Consider the following 18,043-nt stretch of genomic DNA (forward strand, 5'->3'; position numbering starts at 1 on the left):
ACTTGTCAAGATGAGCATGTGACAAGCTCACCTCTTACTTTCTTGTTTATTGAATTACACATAGCTCTTCATTTGCTCTCGTTTTAGGGGAATAACTAAAATTTCTTCTTTTTATTTGATTATCAATAGAACAAAGGCTTTTACTTTTAAAATACTACGTTGCATTGAAAACTACGTTGTATTGCAGTATTCCAATATGATAACATGTCGAGATTAGTGAGTGACAAACCCAAGTCTCTTCTGTTTGCTGAGTTACACATGGCGTTTCATTAGCTCTCGCAGTATAAGGGTCTATCGAGATCAGCAAGTGACAGGCTCATATTTTTCTCTTTTTTCTTTACCGACTTACACATAGGCCTTCATTAGCTCTCGTTTTAGGGGGGTTACAAGACCTTCTCGTTTTTATTGGGTTATCAACGGAAGAAGGACTTTTACTTTTCAAATAAAACGTTGCATTAAGTAACTACGTTGACTTGCAATTTCCCAATATGATCACTTGGCGAGATTAAATGACAAACCTTCTCCTTTTTTCCGATATACACATGGCTTTTCATTAGCTTTTGAATTAGAGAGGCTACAGATATTCCTCCTTTTCATTTGATTATCAACGTTAGTAGGGCTTTTACTTTTCAGATGCTCTGAAGCCTACTAGTTCTTATTCATATTATTACTAACTACTAACAACTCACCCCAGCATCAAGCCGATTGAGGCAAACACAGCTAAACACACTCTTCCTTCATCCCAATCTATTCTGAGACTCTCTTTATACATCCGCTTATGAAGTTCCCATTTCCTGCAAATCTTTCTTTATGACATCATTTCATCACAGACAGAGACGACTTACTTTCCCTTTAGCCCTAGATGGCTGGCTGAAAAGAACAATCTTCGGCAATCTGTCATCCTTCATCCGCACAGCGTGCCCTGGCCAACTCAACCTTTCTTTCATTATAGCCCTAGAGAGCGGTACTGAACCACATTTTTCGTATAGCCTATTGTTTGCAATACGGTCAGTCAGCCGGGTACCCAGAACAATCCTTAAGCGATTTCTCTGGAAAACATCTAGCAAATCTTCATCCACTTTTCGGAGCGTCCATTCTCCATTATTCATATTCTTAAATAATATTTGTATCTGCTGGTAACCCCCGCTTTTAAAGGTCTTTTTACATATTATAGAGATGATCATGATCACAATATGCGACATGCGTAATATAACTTATGAGTCTAGGTGTACCATTCAGACATTCTTTCGTAATTAGTCGTTATAGACCTCATGTATGGCTTAATATGGTCTAATTACATCAAAAATGTTTCTAGTGTTTCTCTTTTCAAATATACAGTCAAGTCTACAGTAGAAAAATGTTGTATTGTCTTATTAAAAAAAAGTCATCAAGTAAAATCTGTTTAAAGAAAATATTTATTCTTATTATACTTTTGTCTTAACTATAACTTTTAATCAGTAACTTCATTGAAACAGAAACTAAGAAACATGGAAGCTACCCTAAAACTAAGTTATTCTCCTTACCTGAATTTGTGCCCTTTTTCTTATTGTTCTAATTACTGAAAAAAGGCACTAGCATAAATATTTATGTGTGGCGGAGGGGATCCATATTTTAAACGCCAGAAAACAAGCATACTTTGCAAAAAAATTAGGAACATATTGGTAAAATATTGATATGGGGGGAGTGGCTAAAAATCCTATCCGCTGCTTATTTACATGGTTTGAAATTAATTTGAATTTAGTTTTGAAGTAATTAAAGCAGGACTTCCTATTAACAACGAAGAGAAAAAGTCCAAACCTAGAAGAACAAGAGCAACAGGTTGATCTTTTCCTGCTGAAGTGGGAAGTTCTTCAGACCAATCAACGAAACTGTAGCCAGATTGAAGAAAGTGGACCAGACAACTGTTCCATTGGTGAGATGTCTCAGAAATCAGTCTGCAACCAAAACGTGTATTAAATATGTGAAGAAACATATCACTATACATAGTCCCGTAAAAGTTACATTACTGAGAAAAAAGATGGTTTATCTGTAATATTAAAACACAATGTTCTTACTACTTATTTATCTTTGATACAGCTTATATGCCTTTTGTGACGAAACACTGAACAATGACGGCATAAAAATGAGGAAAGAGTGAAGCAATTTCAAACTGATATTCTGCAAAAAAGGGGCTACACGATTTCTATTCTCATACGTTAAATTAATTCAACGTGCTGCTCTTGACTTTTTAGAAAGTTACTGAAAAGGATTTCAAACATTGGCAAAAAAAAAGAACACAAATGATTGCGTGTTGTGTGTTGACAATTGTGAGCTGAACACAATTGTTAGCATCAGCACTGAAAACTATTTCAAACATTGGGGAAAAAAGTACACAAATGATTGCGTCAACTCACCAAAAGTAGGGGCCAACTCACCAAAAGTAGGGGTAAGAGGGCACGGATTTTCTCTTTTTTTTACGAAGGTAAAAAAAGGCATTTTCAGATCATGGGGGAGGTAATTGACTGCTCCCAAATTAGAACCCCTGTTTGGGATTGGACTATCCCACTCGATGCCCTTTGTGGCTAATTTAAGGCAAGGGATTATTCAAGGATAGAATTACCCATTTGGGAAAAACAGAGGATGAATTCCAGAGGACAACTGCAAATATTTAATCTATTTACTATAATTTGCGTTTCAAAATGTCCGATAATAAAAGATTTGGCCAATCTATGTATTACAAGTGCAGGAAGAACTAAAATATTAACATCTTTGAAATATTGTGAATAATATAAAGAGCAGAATATTGTAGTTATGAAGCATTTTAGGAAAAAGGTAATAACAGAATATCTGATCAATGATTTAAGCGTCTTTCACTGAAAATACAAAAAAAAAACAGACTAAAAATTGAAGGGGTATCCAGTCCCCTGCCAAATTGGAAACCTGTTTAGGGTGCCAATTATCGCTACGATAATTGATTGTTTAATATCATTTGCCTTTTAAAACGCCAGAAAATAAAAATATAAAAATAGCCGATTCAGAAAAACCAAAATGTTTGAATAAAGGCATTAATCCCTTCATTTATTTTAGGATAAAGGTAAACTGATAATATATTACAATTAATGATTCTTGGTTTTGGGAACTCATCCATAGTCAGCACTTCATCCTACGGCCAGAATTCGCCATCATTTTTCCGCCAAAAATTATATTTTCTTTATCACCCAGCAGTTCCTAAAGCTGAATTTTTTTTAGAAATAAATTGATTATTTTTTTTAAAGTAAATAGGTCTTACATTTGGCAAAAAGGCCTCCAGTTCATTTTCCGCTAGTAAGAGAAATGCCCCTGTAGTAGAACAGGAGATTTAAGATTAGCTGGACAAAAAAGGATCTCCCAGGGTTCAATTCCGGGCCACAATGATGGGCAACAGGCTTACAGATTGGGCAACAGAAACGCTGATTGGAAGCCCTACGAGCCACCAATGGTTCGGAAGGATCTCTATTTTTATATTTTTGAGAGAAATACACACACCTCAAATTCCCCTCTTCAAAAGTAATATTTGGACATTTAGCACCCATCACATGGGTTGATACTCAGAACAGCGGAAAATGTAAAAATATTGGTAACTATATTTAGAAAATATGGGATAGGTACGGGGGGGGGGAGAGGTACTTCCACTGGTAAAAACTAAGCGCTAAAATACGCAGTGTCTATTTGATTTCGAGAACAAATTTATTAGTGCTCTTAAGATGGGGATCGCCAACATTTTTTTCATATCTGTGCCTCTTTTAATCATATAAGTACAATATGTTGAACTACGTTTAGAAGCGCCATTAGCGGACCCAAGGGGGTGGGGAGGGGGTATCGTCCGCCCTTGGCTTGGGCAAAAAGTTCTATCATTAGATTTTCTGTGACTTGATTGCGATATCAGCGCTTACATCAACGCATCTTTGAAAAGGATTTGATGACACTTGGTCGGTGCGCCTTAAGTCTTAAGGGAATTGTCTAGAGTGTTTGGTGTCAACCAAACTTAAAAGGGATTGTGTAGCTTGTCATGTCGTAAATCGTTGAAGCTTCAAAAAATGTGCGTGTCAAAACCTGTTTCTTATTCAATAACTAAGCAAAAATCTTGAAATGACTCCAATAATACATACACCTTAGGGTTAGTCGCGATTCTAGAAGGGTTTGAAAAGTATACAATTTTTGGATAATATTAACCAGTTATAGATGTCGAGGCGAAAGCAGATAACTCTCGACAACTTTTTTGGTTCGAAAGCTAAAGCTAGGCGACTGGACGCCGTAACTGAAGATAGAAATAATGAAAATTTCAGTGTTAATAGTAATTCCAGCGGTTTGGCTAATAGTGATATTGGGCATGATTCTTTAGCATCAATTGAAGATGCCCAAGCCTAACAAAAACATTGGAAATTAAAGCAATTTCTGCGAAAATGATATCGGAAGCCCTATCGATAGAGTTGAAAAACTGGATGATCGTGAGTGATATCAATTCCTTCAAAACCCGATAATTCTGCTGTCTAACTACAGCTTCCCTTATTCAGTTCACAAGAAGCAGGGCAGGGACGAAAAGAGATTTTTCAATCGTACTCGCTTGGAAGAATTTCATTGGCTAGTACTTTCAAATAAGATGAAGGGCTTATTCTATAAATATTGTGTTTTGTTTAACGTTAGAGGGCTTAGGGGTTCCCATCCATTGCAAAAGTCGGTAAAGAAGCCCCTCGTGACTTTTGCTAAGCTAACTGAAAAAGACGGTGACTTGGTGTCTCATGGAAATAATCAGTATCACCGCGATTCAGTTGACGCAGGCAAACACTTCCTTTTAGAATATGATAACCCTGAAACCAACATTTTAAGCCTTGTGAACAAACAATGTAGCCAACAAGTGCAGAAAAACAGAATAAGATTGAAGCCAATTGTAGAATTATAGAATTCTTGGGTCGCCAGAGCATTGCTCTTCGTGGCTATAGAGATGATGGAGAATTATAGGCAGAAAAGGACCCATTGACAAACGAAGGGAACTTTTAAGGTACCGTGTAAATAGTGGCGATATCACTTTTAAACAACATTTGGAAAGATCGGGTGCAAATGCTACTTATACAAGCAAAACAACACAGAATGAATTAATTGAATGTTGTGCCAAAAGATATTCTTAAAAAAAATTCTTGCACGAGTTCATTATAACAAGTTCTGCAGCGTGGTTGTTGATTGAGCAACGGATGTGTCACACAAGTGACAACTGAGTATTGCCCTTTGCTACAATTGCAAGTGCACAAGACGTGAAGAGTTCGTTGCTTTTTCAGACCTACACGAAACATGTTACTCGAACAGCTTCGGGAACTTCGAACGGACCATTAAAGGGGAAACGCTTGGAAATGTTGTGCTGCAGTTTCTTCGATCTCTTTGGCCAGACTTAGAAAATTATGTGGGCATAGGCGCTGATGAATGTGCTATGATGGTTTCAGAACATCGTGGTGCAGTAAAAGAAGTTCAAAAGGTTGCAAAGAATGCCCTGCGTTGCCCATGTTTCAACCATGCTCTAAACCTTTCCATGTCAAAAACTTCTTCTGTCCAGAGTGTTAGAAACTCCATCGGAATAATAAAAGAAATACTTACTTTTTTAGTGCTTCTGCAAATCGAAACTATGTTTTAATCAGAGTAATGAGAGCACAGCTAACTGGCATGTGTGAAACACGCTGGATCAAAAGGCACAATTCCTTAATGCAGTTTGTGGTAGAGCTCCCTAAGATAGTGGAAGCTCTTGAAATCATCAGCGGCTGGGCAGAATGCACAACTGGAGCAAAAGTAAAATCCTTATTGACTTCTGTCACATCCTCCGACCTGATAGTAACCATTTACTCTCTTAGTGACACATCTGGACTGATTTTACCGCTCAGTCGGCTATTTCAGGAGAAGGGCTTGCGTCTGCAGCAAGCCATGTTAAGGACCTTCTTACCCAGCTGCAAGTCAAGCGTCGGGAGAATAAAAGCTAGTTTAAAAACACATTTGACGAGGTAACTAAAGTGGCAACCGAACTAGGTTTAGAAATAACAGTCCCAAGGATAGCGAAAGAGCAAACGAATCTGATTAATGTGCAATTCAGTTCACACGAGGAATATTATAGACGGTCAGTTTTTATTCTCCTGTTGGACACGATCATTTCGGACTTACAAAGCCGTTTTTCCGTTGAAACGCTGGACACTTTTAAGCTCAGTATTTTCTTGCCAATAGATTCTATGGAAACGAAAAAACAACAACGTGCTAATATGATTCATGACTTGTCAAAGCGATACTGGTCAGTAATAGGTTTCCCCTCCCAATTGGTTTGAGAATCTGCCCTGGCCAGAGAATTGACAATATGGAAAACTTGATGGCTTCGTCTGAGAGAAAGCAATTCAGGTACATGTAGAATACCTGAAACACTAGGGGAAATTTTACAGAAACAAAACTGCCATGCTGATATTTTTCCCGAATATTTCAGCGCTCTTGCAGATTCTCATGACCCTACCTGTCAGTGTGGTATCTGTTGAACGAAGTTGTTCTACCTAGAGAAGATTGAAAACGTGGCTAAGAAATAAAATACGGAGGAAAGACTCACCGGCCTTGCCCTTCTTCATGTTCACCGTGATATTGTCATAAGTATAGAAAGTGTTATGGATAGACTGTCTAATAGTGGAAATAGGAGGTGAAATTTTGTTATATAATAGTAATAGTGTTTCTATAAATGTAGTCTTGTGGATAGCTTTACAGAACCGACAGCTGAATGACAGATAGAAGCAGAGGCATGCAACTTTCAATATAGGTAAGGTACGTTAGGCTTAATTTAGGATGGGAATTTTTTGCAACAAGTCGACTCCGTCCTAAAATCCTGGATCCACTATTGAGAAGTACCTATACTATTTTTACAGATAAACTTTTTTGTAGTATGTAACAGATTAGGCAATTGTATATAAACATATACTAAGATTAAGTCCAAAAATAATTTGTTGTACCTCCAGGGATGAACTCCACCCCCTCCTCTAACTAGAAAGTTCAAATTTCATTTTAATCTAAGTGATTTTTAAGGGAGGCATGACTTTTCACTGAAAAGTAGACTGACTCATGTCACCGGCTCCTAGAGTACAAAGATTAAAGTAAATGAATATGCGTTTACACTAAACATGCTTGAACAATTAATAATTTTTGGATGTGAATGACTTTTCTAAAAAAAAGATGAATAATAAATGCAATTTTTCATAAAAAGCTTGTTTCTTCAAAAAGCTTGTCAAAATAAGATAAGCCAGCACAATGCAAGCATCTATATAAACACGTCAGTTTTCTTTAGTATATATTTGCCTTTATGGTACTACATGGCTCCTTTTTCAGTTTTCACTGTCATTTTCACTTGATTTGAAAAACTTGGCTCCAACTTTGCCCCCCACCCCCTGGGGATTTTGACAAAATTCACCTCTGAAAATGATTTGCATAAAACCCAATTCGTTACCGTTTTGAAGCCCCACAGACACTTATGTAATTCTATAGCTCAGTATCAACTTTGTACAACAACCATATTATATATTCGAAACTTGCGGTGAAAATCTTTTGTAGAAATGAATTTTCTGTTTTTGCATTTTTTTTTTGCGTTTTTATTTCTTTAAATTTTGCAATAACTATCTACATAATATATTTTTGAAACTTGTTTTGCATTTCTTTTTAAGAATTGTATTTCTTGTTTGTGCATTTCTTTTTTCTTTATTGCGTTTGCATTTCTTTACATTTTACAATATCCATCTACCATATTATGTTTTTGAAACTTGTTTTGCATTTATTTTTTAGAATTGTACTTTTTATTTTTGCATTTCCTTTTTCTTTTCCTGTATTTCTTGTTTTTGCATTTCATTTTTCTTTTTCGCGTTTGCATTTCAATACATTTTGAAACATCTCTCTACCATATTATATCTTTGAAACTTGTTTGCATTAATTTTTTTAAATTGTATTTTTTCCATTCTACTTTCTTTTTCTGCTTTTCTTTTTGTGCATTTCTTGTTTTTGCATTTCTTTTTTCTGTTTTGCTTTTGCATTTCTTTACATTTTGCAATATCCATCAGCCATATTATATTTTTCAAACTTGATTTGCATTTCTTTTTCAAGAATTGTATTTCTTGTTTTAGCATTACTTTTCTCTTTTCCTGCATTTCTTGTTTTGCATTGCTTCTAATATAAAAAATACACCAGAAACATTAAAAAATTGGAAAGTTTTTAATGTTTTAAGCATGTTTAGATAATTTTCTAGGAAAAAAACTTGGTAATAATATAATTTTGGCGAAATAGATTGATGAACGGAAAAATCTTAAATAATGAAGCATGTTGTTCTTTCGACGGAAGTTAATGCTGTAGGTTTGTCGGAAAGCAGGATGATTCGTAGAGAACATAAACCTTATATAAGGAACGAAAAAAAAAAAAAAAAAAAAAAAAGAATCGAAAACCTATTTTCTTTCCCCGGTAAAATTTTGAAAATTTCCTTTGATTCTGGCTGAAATACGTAGAAATAACGCCAGATTACTCAGCTTCACGCCCAAAATTTCAAAAAGTGAAAGTACAAAGGATAGTGGAAATGAAAACTAATGTCTGAATCGTTCAAGTGGAAACTTATGCAACCATATATGCCTTAAACAAAGATAAATTACTGACTAAATAGAGACCTCCATATGCAGCTATGCAGTTTTATGCCATAGCGAACATCAAATTTTAAAAAAGAAACGTGGGTAAATATTTTTTTTTAGCAAAACATAAGCTAAAAACACATGGCATCAAACAGCTCCAAAAGATGTAGTTGTTTTTGCTAGTAAACAGGTTCGAAATATTTGAAATTTTACGGACGAAATCGTAGTTAAGTTTAACTAGTCAGTTTTGGCTATTTAATTTCACGGTTCAACGTGGCAACACTGACCTAGTGTGATATAGCCTTAAAACGTTTATAATTTTTAAACAACAAAGAGAAAAATTTCACAGCTTTCAGTCATGAACAGCCTTAAGATGGGTTCAGGCTGCAAAACCTGTTTCATTTAGATGTCCTCGGTGCTTTAAAGGAGAGAAAAAAAAATGAATGTCCCCACGAAAACGTCCAAGCTGCAAAACATGTTTTATTTCGATGTCCCTGGTGCTCTAAACAAGAGAAAAAAGATGAATATTCACACAAAAACATTTAAAGCCTTATTTCCCCTTATCTAACAGACCTAGAAAATGTTTTATATCCTAATTGGCATCGACCCCAACGACGTACAGAACCTATTATACGACATAAGATTTACCTCAGTCTTTAATCGCTGTTTTTTATCCTGGTTATATCTTTGTATGTTAATTCAATTTTTTTTCTTTGCTTGTAGTCCCAAGTTTCACTCGTTTTTACGTGTTTTTTTCTATTGAATAATCTTCTGTTTTTATAATATTATCCTCATAAACCTCCTTTATCTCATATTTTACCTATCCACTAGCCAAAGAGCCTGTCGGACAACGAGACGAAAAAAAAAAAAAAAACCTAACCTAACCTCATAAGCCTCCTTTATCTCATATTTTACCTATCCACTAGCTCAAGAGCCTGTCGGACAACAAAAAAAAAAAAAAAAAAAAAAAAAAAAAAAAAAAAAAAAAAAAAAAAAAAACGTGTTGCTTGATGTTTTGTGAGGACAAGGGGAAAATAGTTTGCTCCTGCTTAAAATCTTGGTCCCTCTCCCTCCCTCACAAGCAAAAAAAGAAAACCTTTCTTGAGAGTTCCGAGTCAATCCTCGTGCCGTGAGACAAAATACCATGTGCTCGCTAATATATGCATCCAATTCTTCACCTTTCAAGAGCACGCTACTATACCTGGATCCAGAATTTAAAGTGCCAAAACCCATCAAGACTAGCGTACGTATATTTCTCTGATGAGCCGGATTGATGATTATCCCTTGAAACAACCCATTATATTTGAAATCTTTTTACTTTTGAGTTTATGATGGCTTGTATTTACTAACTGCGATGTTTTGGTTTACTATGTTTGGCTGTACTGTGTGTACTGTATTGTGAAATAATCAATTATTTCACCAATTAATTGCTTATATATATAAGCAATTATTATATATATAATTGCATATATATATATATATATATATATATATATATATATATATATATATATATATATATATATATATATATATATATATATATATATATATATATATATATATATATATATATATATAGATATATAGATATATAGATATATATATATATATATATATATATATATATATATATATATATATATATATATATATATATATATATATATATATATATATATATATTTCTATATTTCCCAAAACCAACCGACTAATCTCTTATTCGATTTCCCAGGAAACATTCTGTCATTCACGCAGTATCTACAGCATTACACAAGGCCGTGTCCAGGGAGGGGGTACGGATTCCCCCCCCCCCTCCAAAAAAAACGTCCAATTCATAAAAAACAATTATGCATATAAACAAATTTTTGATGCGACTTTTAAAGTTTTTTTGTGTACCCAACCCCAAAACAATAATCCTGGATACACTATAGGCATAGCATATAGTTTTCGGATTAGTAACTGGGTACTTCTCACCAACACTATCATCTATATATGGTAGACAACACTTAAACAAATTAGCAGCTCACCTGTAAATGAGATCACAAACAGGCGACGGCCATACACCATATTTCTCTAATTGAAGTTTGCTAGTTCTATAAGCACAAGGACCAAGCCAAGCAATGGCCATTGCATTCTTTTCTACCCAGCAAGAACTATTTCGTAACGAACCATAGAGTAGCTGAAAGTGAAAAAAATTCGAATTACACACAATCTCATATTTTTGCCACGCGATCAGTTTTCCCAGATTTTTTTTTTTTCTTTTCAGGCCGTCATTAGGAGGCAATTCATCAGGCCATTTGGGAAACTTTTTGAAACCATATTTGTTTTTTTTTCTAACAAGATAACTGCCAAAAAACTATTATTTGCTTGTAAAATCCTTTTAATAGACAGTGTTTCACAAACAGTGATAGAAATTCATAAAAAATTCCAGATATAAAAATATTTGGACTTAATCTTAGTAGATATTTCTATACATTATTATTGTGATGCATCGTGAGTATTATTATTGTGATGCATCGTGAGTATTAATAATAAAGTTAGTTATTTAACTTGTGATGCATCGTGAGTGTTATTATTGTGATGCATCGTGAGTATTAATAATAAATTTAGTTATTTATCTTGTGTTGTATCGTGAGTATTATTATTGTGATGCATCGTGAGTATTAATAATAAATTTAGTTATGTATCTTGTGATGCATCGTGAGTATTATTATTGTGATGCATCGTGAGTATTAATAAAAAAGTTAGTTATGTATCTTGTGATGCATCGTGAGTATTATTATTGTGATGCATCGTGATTATTAAAAATAAATTTAGTTATTTATCTTGTGATGCATCGTGAGTATTATTATTGTGATGCATCGTGAGTATTAATAATAAAGTTAGTTATTTATCTTGTAATGCATCGTTAGTATTATTATTGTGATGCATCGTGAGTATTAATAATAAATTTAGTTATTTATCTTGTGATGCATCGTGAGTATTATTATTGTGATGCATCGTGAGTATTATTATTGTGATGCATCGTGAGTATTAATAATAAAATTAGTTATGTATCTTGTGATGAATCGTGAGTATTATTATTGTGATGCATCGTGAGTATTATTATTGTGATGCATCGTGACTATTAATAATAAATTTAGTTATTTATCTTGTGATGAATCGTGAGTATTTTTATTGTGATGCATCGTGAGTATTATTATTGTGATGCATCGTGAGTATTAATAATAAATTTAGTTATTTATCTTGTGATGCATCGAGAGTATTATTATTGTGATGCATCGTGAGTATTAATAATAAAGTTAGTTATGTATCTTGTGATGCATCGTGAGTATTATTATTGTGATGCATCGTGAGTATTAATAATAAAGTTAGTTATGTATCTTGTGATGCATCGTGAGTATTATTATTGTGATGCATCGTGATTATTAATAATAAATTTAATTATTTATCTTGTGATGCATCGTGAGTATTATTATTGTGATGCATCGTAACTATTAATAATAAATTTAGTTATTTATCTTGTGATGAATCGTGAGTATTTTTATTGTGATGCATCGTGAGTATTATTATTTTGATGCATCGTGATTATTAATAATAAAATTAGTTATTTATCTTGTGATGCATCGAGAGTATTATTATTGTGATGCATCGTGAGTATTAATAATAAATTTAGTTATTTATCTTGTGATGTATCGTGAGTATTGTTATTATGATGCATCGTGAGTATTAAAAATAAATTTAGTTATTTATCTTGTGATACATCGTGAGTATTATTATTGTGATGCATCTTGAGTATTAATAATAACGTTAGCTATTTATCTTGTGATGCATCGTGAGTATTAAAAATAAATTTAGTTATTTATCTTTCGATGCATCATGAGTATTATCGACGAATTGTGATCTTATGCGTGTATTACAGAATATTGTTCTGATTTTATTTATTAATACATTTTTCATGCGTATTTTCCTTATTCAAGCAAAACCATCAAATAGCGCGACAATTATTTTATAAAAAATTTATCTAAAACATATTTGCGAAAATAACTACCTGCATTCCATGGTCTGTCAGGAATTTAGGTGAAAAACTAATTGAAGAGATTCCTTCTGGACTTTGACTTATGATTATCTTGCCGCCATTTGAAACAAACCAATCGGGAACATTGATGCACGGCGAATAGGACAGGGAGTCCAACATTTGAGGTAGCTAAAAACAGAGGGTAAGTATTAGGAGGGGGAACATTATATAAGAACTTGTTTTTGTACTTTCTTTTTAATCCCTTGACAAGAAGAAAAATAAAGGGTTTGCGAGGATAATCCTGTTGAGGAGGAAACAAAATGAAAAGAGTTCGAGAGATAAAAATAAATGATTTGAAGTAAAAGAGGTAAAAATAGGATTTGAATTAAAATAAATGCACAAGATACGTGAAAGAAATAAAATATCTTCTGTTTTTCTACTTTTTCCCTTCTGTTGGGATGAAAATCATAGTCTTTTCCTAGATTCCTATTTAACTATTGGCACCGCCCATGATCAAATTCTTTATAGCCCCCTTTCCAAAGTTACAACCAACTTATGGCAATAATAAAAAAAGTACTAAAGTAATTGGTTCAAATTGGTCGAGGGGGCCTAGTTAAGAGGAATATCGGTAAAAATTTATTTTCCAGATTATTCTAGGAATTAGATAGTTTATTCAGTTCTCTTTGAGAATGGATTACCGAGCTTGTGATAAATGATAAAGCAGCTTAGAATTTTTCTAGGGCGTGTCTATTGGCTTATAAATATTGAAATTATGAAATGGTCTCAACTTACAATTTTTAATAAAGAAACGACGAAGAGCACTTAATTACTTTCCCAAATACGAGGAGGGAGGGAGTGGTATCAATTCACGACAATGTGGGGGATAGGGAGGCAAAATGTATTTTTCAAATCTAAGAGGGGGACAATTTCGTTGTTTTGTCGATTTTTTCAATGACAATAACGAAAAAAGGCACTTTTCGATGGAAATAAAATACAGAAACGATTGAGAATGCTTAATTGCTTTCCTAAATACAAGGGGGTCACGTCATGCTATGCATGACATCATATAAGAAAATGCTTATATGATGCCATATATGGTGTCATAAGAAATGCTTTATATGATGTACTAACATAGCTTATGACGTCATTTGCAAAAAACCAAAAATAAGGATCTTAACGAATTTAACTCCGACTTCTGGTCTATCTAGAGCGTTTGTTTTTTTTTATGCGAGAATATCCTAAAATACCAATTTTCCCGAATATGGAGCTCTTTTGAGAAAAAAAAATACAGAAATACATATACAAATATTGTTCTTTTACAAAGATAGGATATACAAATACTTTCGCTTCTGTAAAAGCCTTAGGAATGGTAAGTCGAAGGATGTATGACAGTAAGGTTTAAACACAATTTAAAATGTTATAAGCATATTACACTGGGATTGTGTACAAGGTTTTTCTTTCCAAAAACTCAAAATACTAAAAAGTGCAATTTTCCTTCGTTTCTTAGGAATACAAGTTTTAGTGCCTGCAGTAATCATAATGGAAAAAAAGTATCAGAATTCCTTTTCGTATCTGTTTCTATCAAAATCGTTATTTCAAAGCTTCGACTTTTTTTCATAAAGTATCACAAAATGACAAGTATCGAGATGACAAAATTTGGTCAAAATGGACCTCCTCCAGGGGATAATCAATCCAATGGAGACTTCGACGTTCAAGCGCAGCATAGACCAAGATGTCTTGTTTGGTACAAAAGAATCTGGTCAAAAATGAAAAACATCTATCAAGACATCGAATCCAGAAGAATCAGTGACAAATTTATTTTAATAACTACCGTTTTTGCGCTGTTAGTAGCTATTCTTTGGGCAACTTATGTTGAAGTCTACCATTCCAATCGATATTATCTCTTGCCACAGGTGGGATTAAACCCATAATCCTCTAATCAAGAGGCACACTTTCATCCGCCATATTATGAAGGGTATCCAATAGTTTGATTTCCTACAAAACAGTGTATATTCTTTTGATAAAGTGATTGCAATAGCAATCTTTGACACTTTTCAATTGAATTATTTTGACTTAAAGTACAAACAAGCCTTTTATCACTATAAGTTAATGTACCAGAGTTTAGTTCTATATGTAAACTCAACGAGAAACATTTTTTTTTCGATGTTATTGTAAGAACAAATTTTAGCCCATAGAAAGTGAAATACTAGAATAAATAATTATAATCATGATGATGCAACACATGTCTTTAGAGAAGTTTACATATAGAACTGGACACTGGTATATTTACATATAGAACCGAACATACGTAAAATTTTATATATTATAGAACAAACTATAGCCAATGATTACATAATCCAGGTAGCAGCGGTAGCTAGCAACCTCGTAAGAAACGGTCACGTCCAGTACTAAAAACTATAATAACCCATAACTCCTAAAAATAGAATCAGATCAAAACAAGAAGTAAACTATTAGAACCACCTTATCCAAAACCCCTATAAAGGAAATTTACCGTCAATTGGTTTGAACAACAAGGCAAATATATTGGCTTGAAAATCACGAAAAGTGACTGCAGCCACAATGTTCTGCATATATGTTTTTTTCTCTTTTCTTTTTGACACAATAAGGGTTAGTAGGTTGTCACAATGTTTACAATTAAGATAAAAAAAAAACGCTGGATTAAAATGATCTTTTAATGGAAAACGTCACTTTAAAAAATACCCTTATAATACAACAAGAACTGGTAGGTTATCACAGTCTCTAACACCAAAATGAAAAAAAAAAGACGTTGGACTAAAATGATCATTAAATAGAAAACGTTACTTTTAAAGATCCCTTTATTGTTGTGTCATAAAGGTATTTTTTAAGGTGACGTTTTCCACTAACAGATCATTTTAATCCAACGTCATTTTTTCCACTCGGTTGTAGATATTGTGATAACCTACTAATTATTGTTGTGTTTTTTTTTTTTTTTTAAGTGAAGTATTTTATTTTGTATTGATAATCATTTAAATCCACGGTATTTTTCAATCTTATTTAGAGCAATTATGACAACCTATTAACCCTTGTTGTGTTATAAAGGGATCTGTAGAAGCAACGTTTTTCATTTAATGATCATTTTAACCCAAAGTCTTTTTTTTCATCATGGTTGTAGAGATTGTGACAACCTATCCCTTTATAACAAAACAAGGGTTAGTAGGTTGTCATAATCACTCGAACTAAGGTTGAAAAAGACCTTGGACTCAAATGATTATTAATACAAAATAAAATACATCACTTTAAAAAAAAAATCCCTTTATGACACAGAAAGGGATAGCAGGTTGTCACAATCTCTACAACCGAGATGAAAAAAAGACGTTGGATTGAAATGACCAGGTAATGGAAAACGTAATTTTAAAAAACGCCTTTATGGCACAACGAGGGTTAGCAGGTTGTCACAATTATTACAGCCAAGGTGAAAAAAGATCTTGAATTTATTCAATTTCCAAGGTTAGTGCTCCAAATTAGCTATACAGTTTTTCAATCAACTTTATTTAAGGTTGACATAATTAGTTTACCAATCCCTTTTCCTCTTAAAATGAATTCAAAATCAAGAAAACCGATGTCTCTGAAGTTGAATTATTTGTCTACGTTGCGAAGCAATGTTCATTTGCTTATTACAGCCTTGACAACCAATAAGAAAACAGGTTTGTATTTTTTTTTTATTTTTTTTCATGTTAGTGCTTTCAGTTCAAGGGAACTTGCAAAGATTTAATCAGCTGTTATCAAAACTTTACAATCTAATAACAATAAAAACCACTTGAAAAGGGATTTTTATTGAAAACCTCCAAATGTCGTTTTACAAGAGCAAAAATGGACACCATGACAACAAAATCAGCTAGAACCAATCTTGGGTTGCTTGAAACACTGAACAACTTCCATAGAAAAGGAAGAAGGGCAATTCAAAAGTTTATTAGCTACCAATGTCATTTTATTTTCAACAGCACATCTAGAGCTGTAACAAAACAAAAATTTAAACTATAATAAATAAAATGAAATAAACAGAATGAAATAAAAATGAAATAAAAATAGTAGTTATAAACAAGTAGAATAATAGGGAATTTCTTTTATAAGACAGTGGAATGAAGCTTCAAATGAATATTTCGAATCTATATCCAAGGGCCGTCCTCAGCAAAACAAATAAAAAAAGAAAATAAAACAATTCATATTAGAATACAAGCTTTAAAACTAAAATCTTTGCAAAACAAACCTAGCATCATTACTTCAGGGAAGTTCAACCAGGATTCATTGTCATTATTTAAATAGTAGTTAATCGTAAGCCATAAGCTCCTGACAGAAAAAGAAGATTAGTCTCCTGTTCGAACAAAGCATAAAAGTTAAAAAAAAACACACAAGGCTAACGTTCCTTGTGCAAAGCTTTTGCACACAACAACAGCAACCTTATAAGAAAATCGAAATATATTTTCTTGTGATTATTATCGCTTCTAATCAGCAGTTGTACCAAACCTATCCTGCTCAAGTCATCCTCAGGGCTATACTGTGGTGGTTATCCTCCCCATAGTATAGTGCAGACGGTTTGATATCATCTTTTTTCCCTTCTTTTTGTAGTTTTATAATTGTGTTTAAAGCTTTTTCCAATAGGCAATGTTTAGAAGTCCTCCAAAAAAAAAAGTCCCCCCAGATCCCAAATCAAATTCCATAGTGAAAGATACCCATCCTGGATGGTCAAGCACATTATCTGAAAGTTCTAATGATAGCTCCAATTCGGAGAATAGGACAATGATAACTGTAGGTCCTAATGCAACCATAAATGATGATAATGGGTTTAAAGAGGTCCTTTCTAGAAGCTCTAAAAAAAGGAAAAAAATCTCCCCAATTAAAAGCATTTTCCCTCTCCCTGCCCAAGATCCTCCCTCTAAACACTTAGGAATTTACCTTAAAATTAATCCCACTACCCCCTTTGAAATAAAAATGATCACTGAAATAAGAGTTGCAATTTTTAAATTGCTAAAATCAATGTTCTCTCTTAATATTAACCGTGATGGATCTCTACTAATAGCTGTAGAAGATCAGAAATCAGCAGATACAAAAATCAACCAAAAATCTTTTCTGAATACCCCAATTATCGGATCTAATTGGAACCCAAAATAATCACCAACAAAAATAGTAGTTTATAATGTTCCCCAAGAGATATCTACTCATGAGTTAAAAGAAGGCCTCTCAGATAGGGCTGGAAACATAATCCCAGTTGAGGATGTTACCCAACTTGAAAAACCTAACTCTAATGGTCTAAAAACTAGTAGATCCTTCTTATTCACACTGAAGGATAAAATTGATATCCCAGAAAAATTATTCCTATTTGGGCAAATCAAACCACACAAGGAATACAAAC

At 33.4% G+C, this 18,043-nt stretch overlaps 1 protein-coding gene across 1 annotated transcript in view; it reads right to left on the reverse strand.

Annotated features, from left to right (window-relative positions):
* Positions 1-1,797: 1,797 nt before the first annotated feature.
* The window catches only part of LOC148938401 (uncharacterized), a gene marked incomplete at both ends in the record, with an annotated part of 116,538 nt that continues 100,292 nt past the window's right edge, over positions 1,798-18,043 (reverse strand). The window contains 3 exons of the mRNA XM_089107823.1: positions 1,798-1,934; positions 10,661-10,812; positions 12,685-12,840. Coding sequence (XP_088963949.1) covers positions 1,798-1,934; positions 10,661-10,812; positions 12,685-12,840 — 445 coding nt within the window. The remainder of the gene's footprint in view (positions 1,935-10,660; positions 10,813-12,684; positions 12,841-18,043) is intronic.

This window comes from Artemia sp. Qi Xiang Cuo, unplaced genomic scaffold, assembly GCF_049724085.1.
Source record: "Artemia sp. Qi Xiang Cuo unplaced genomic scaffold, ASM4972408v1 HiC_scaffold_3357, whole genome shotgun sequence".
NCBI classification, from domain to species: Eukaryota; Metazoa; Arthropoda; class Branchiopoda; order Anostraca; family Artemiidae; genus Artemia; species Artemia sp. Qi Xiang Cuo.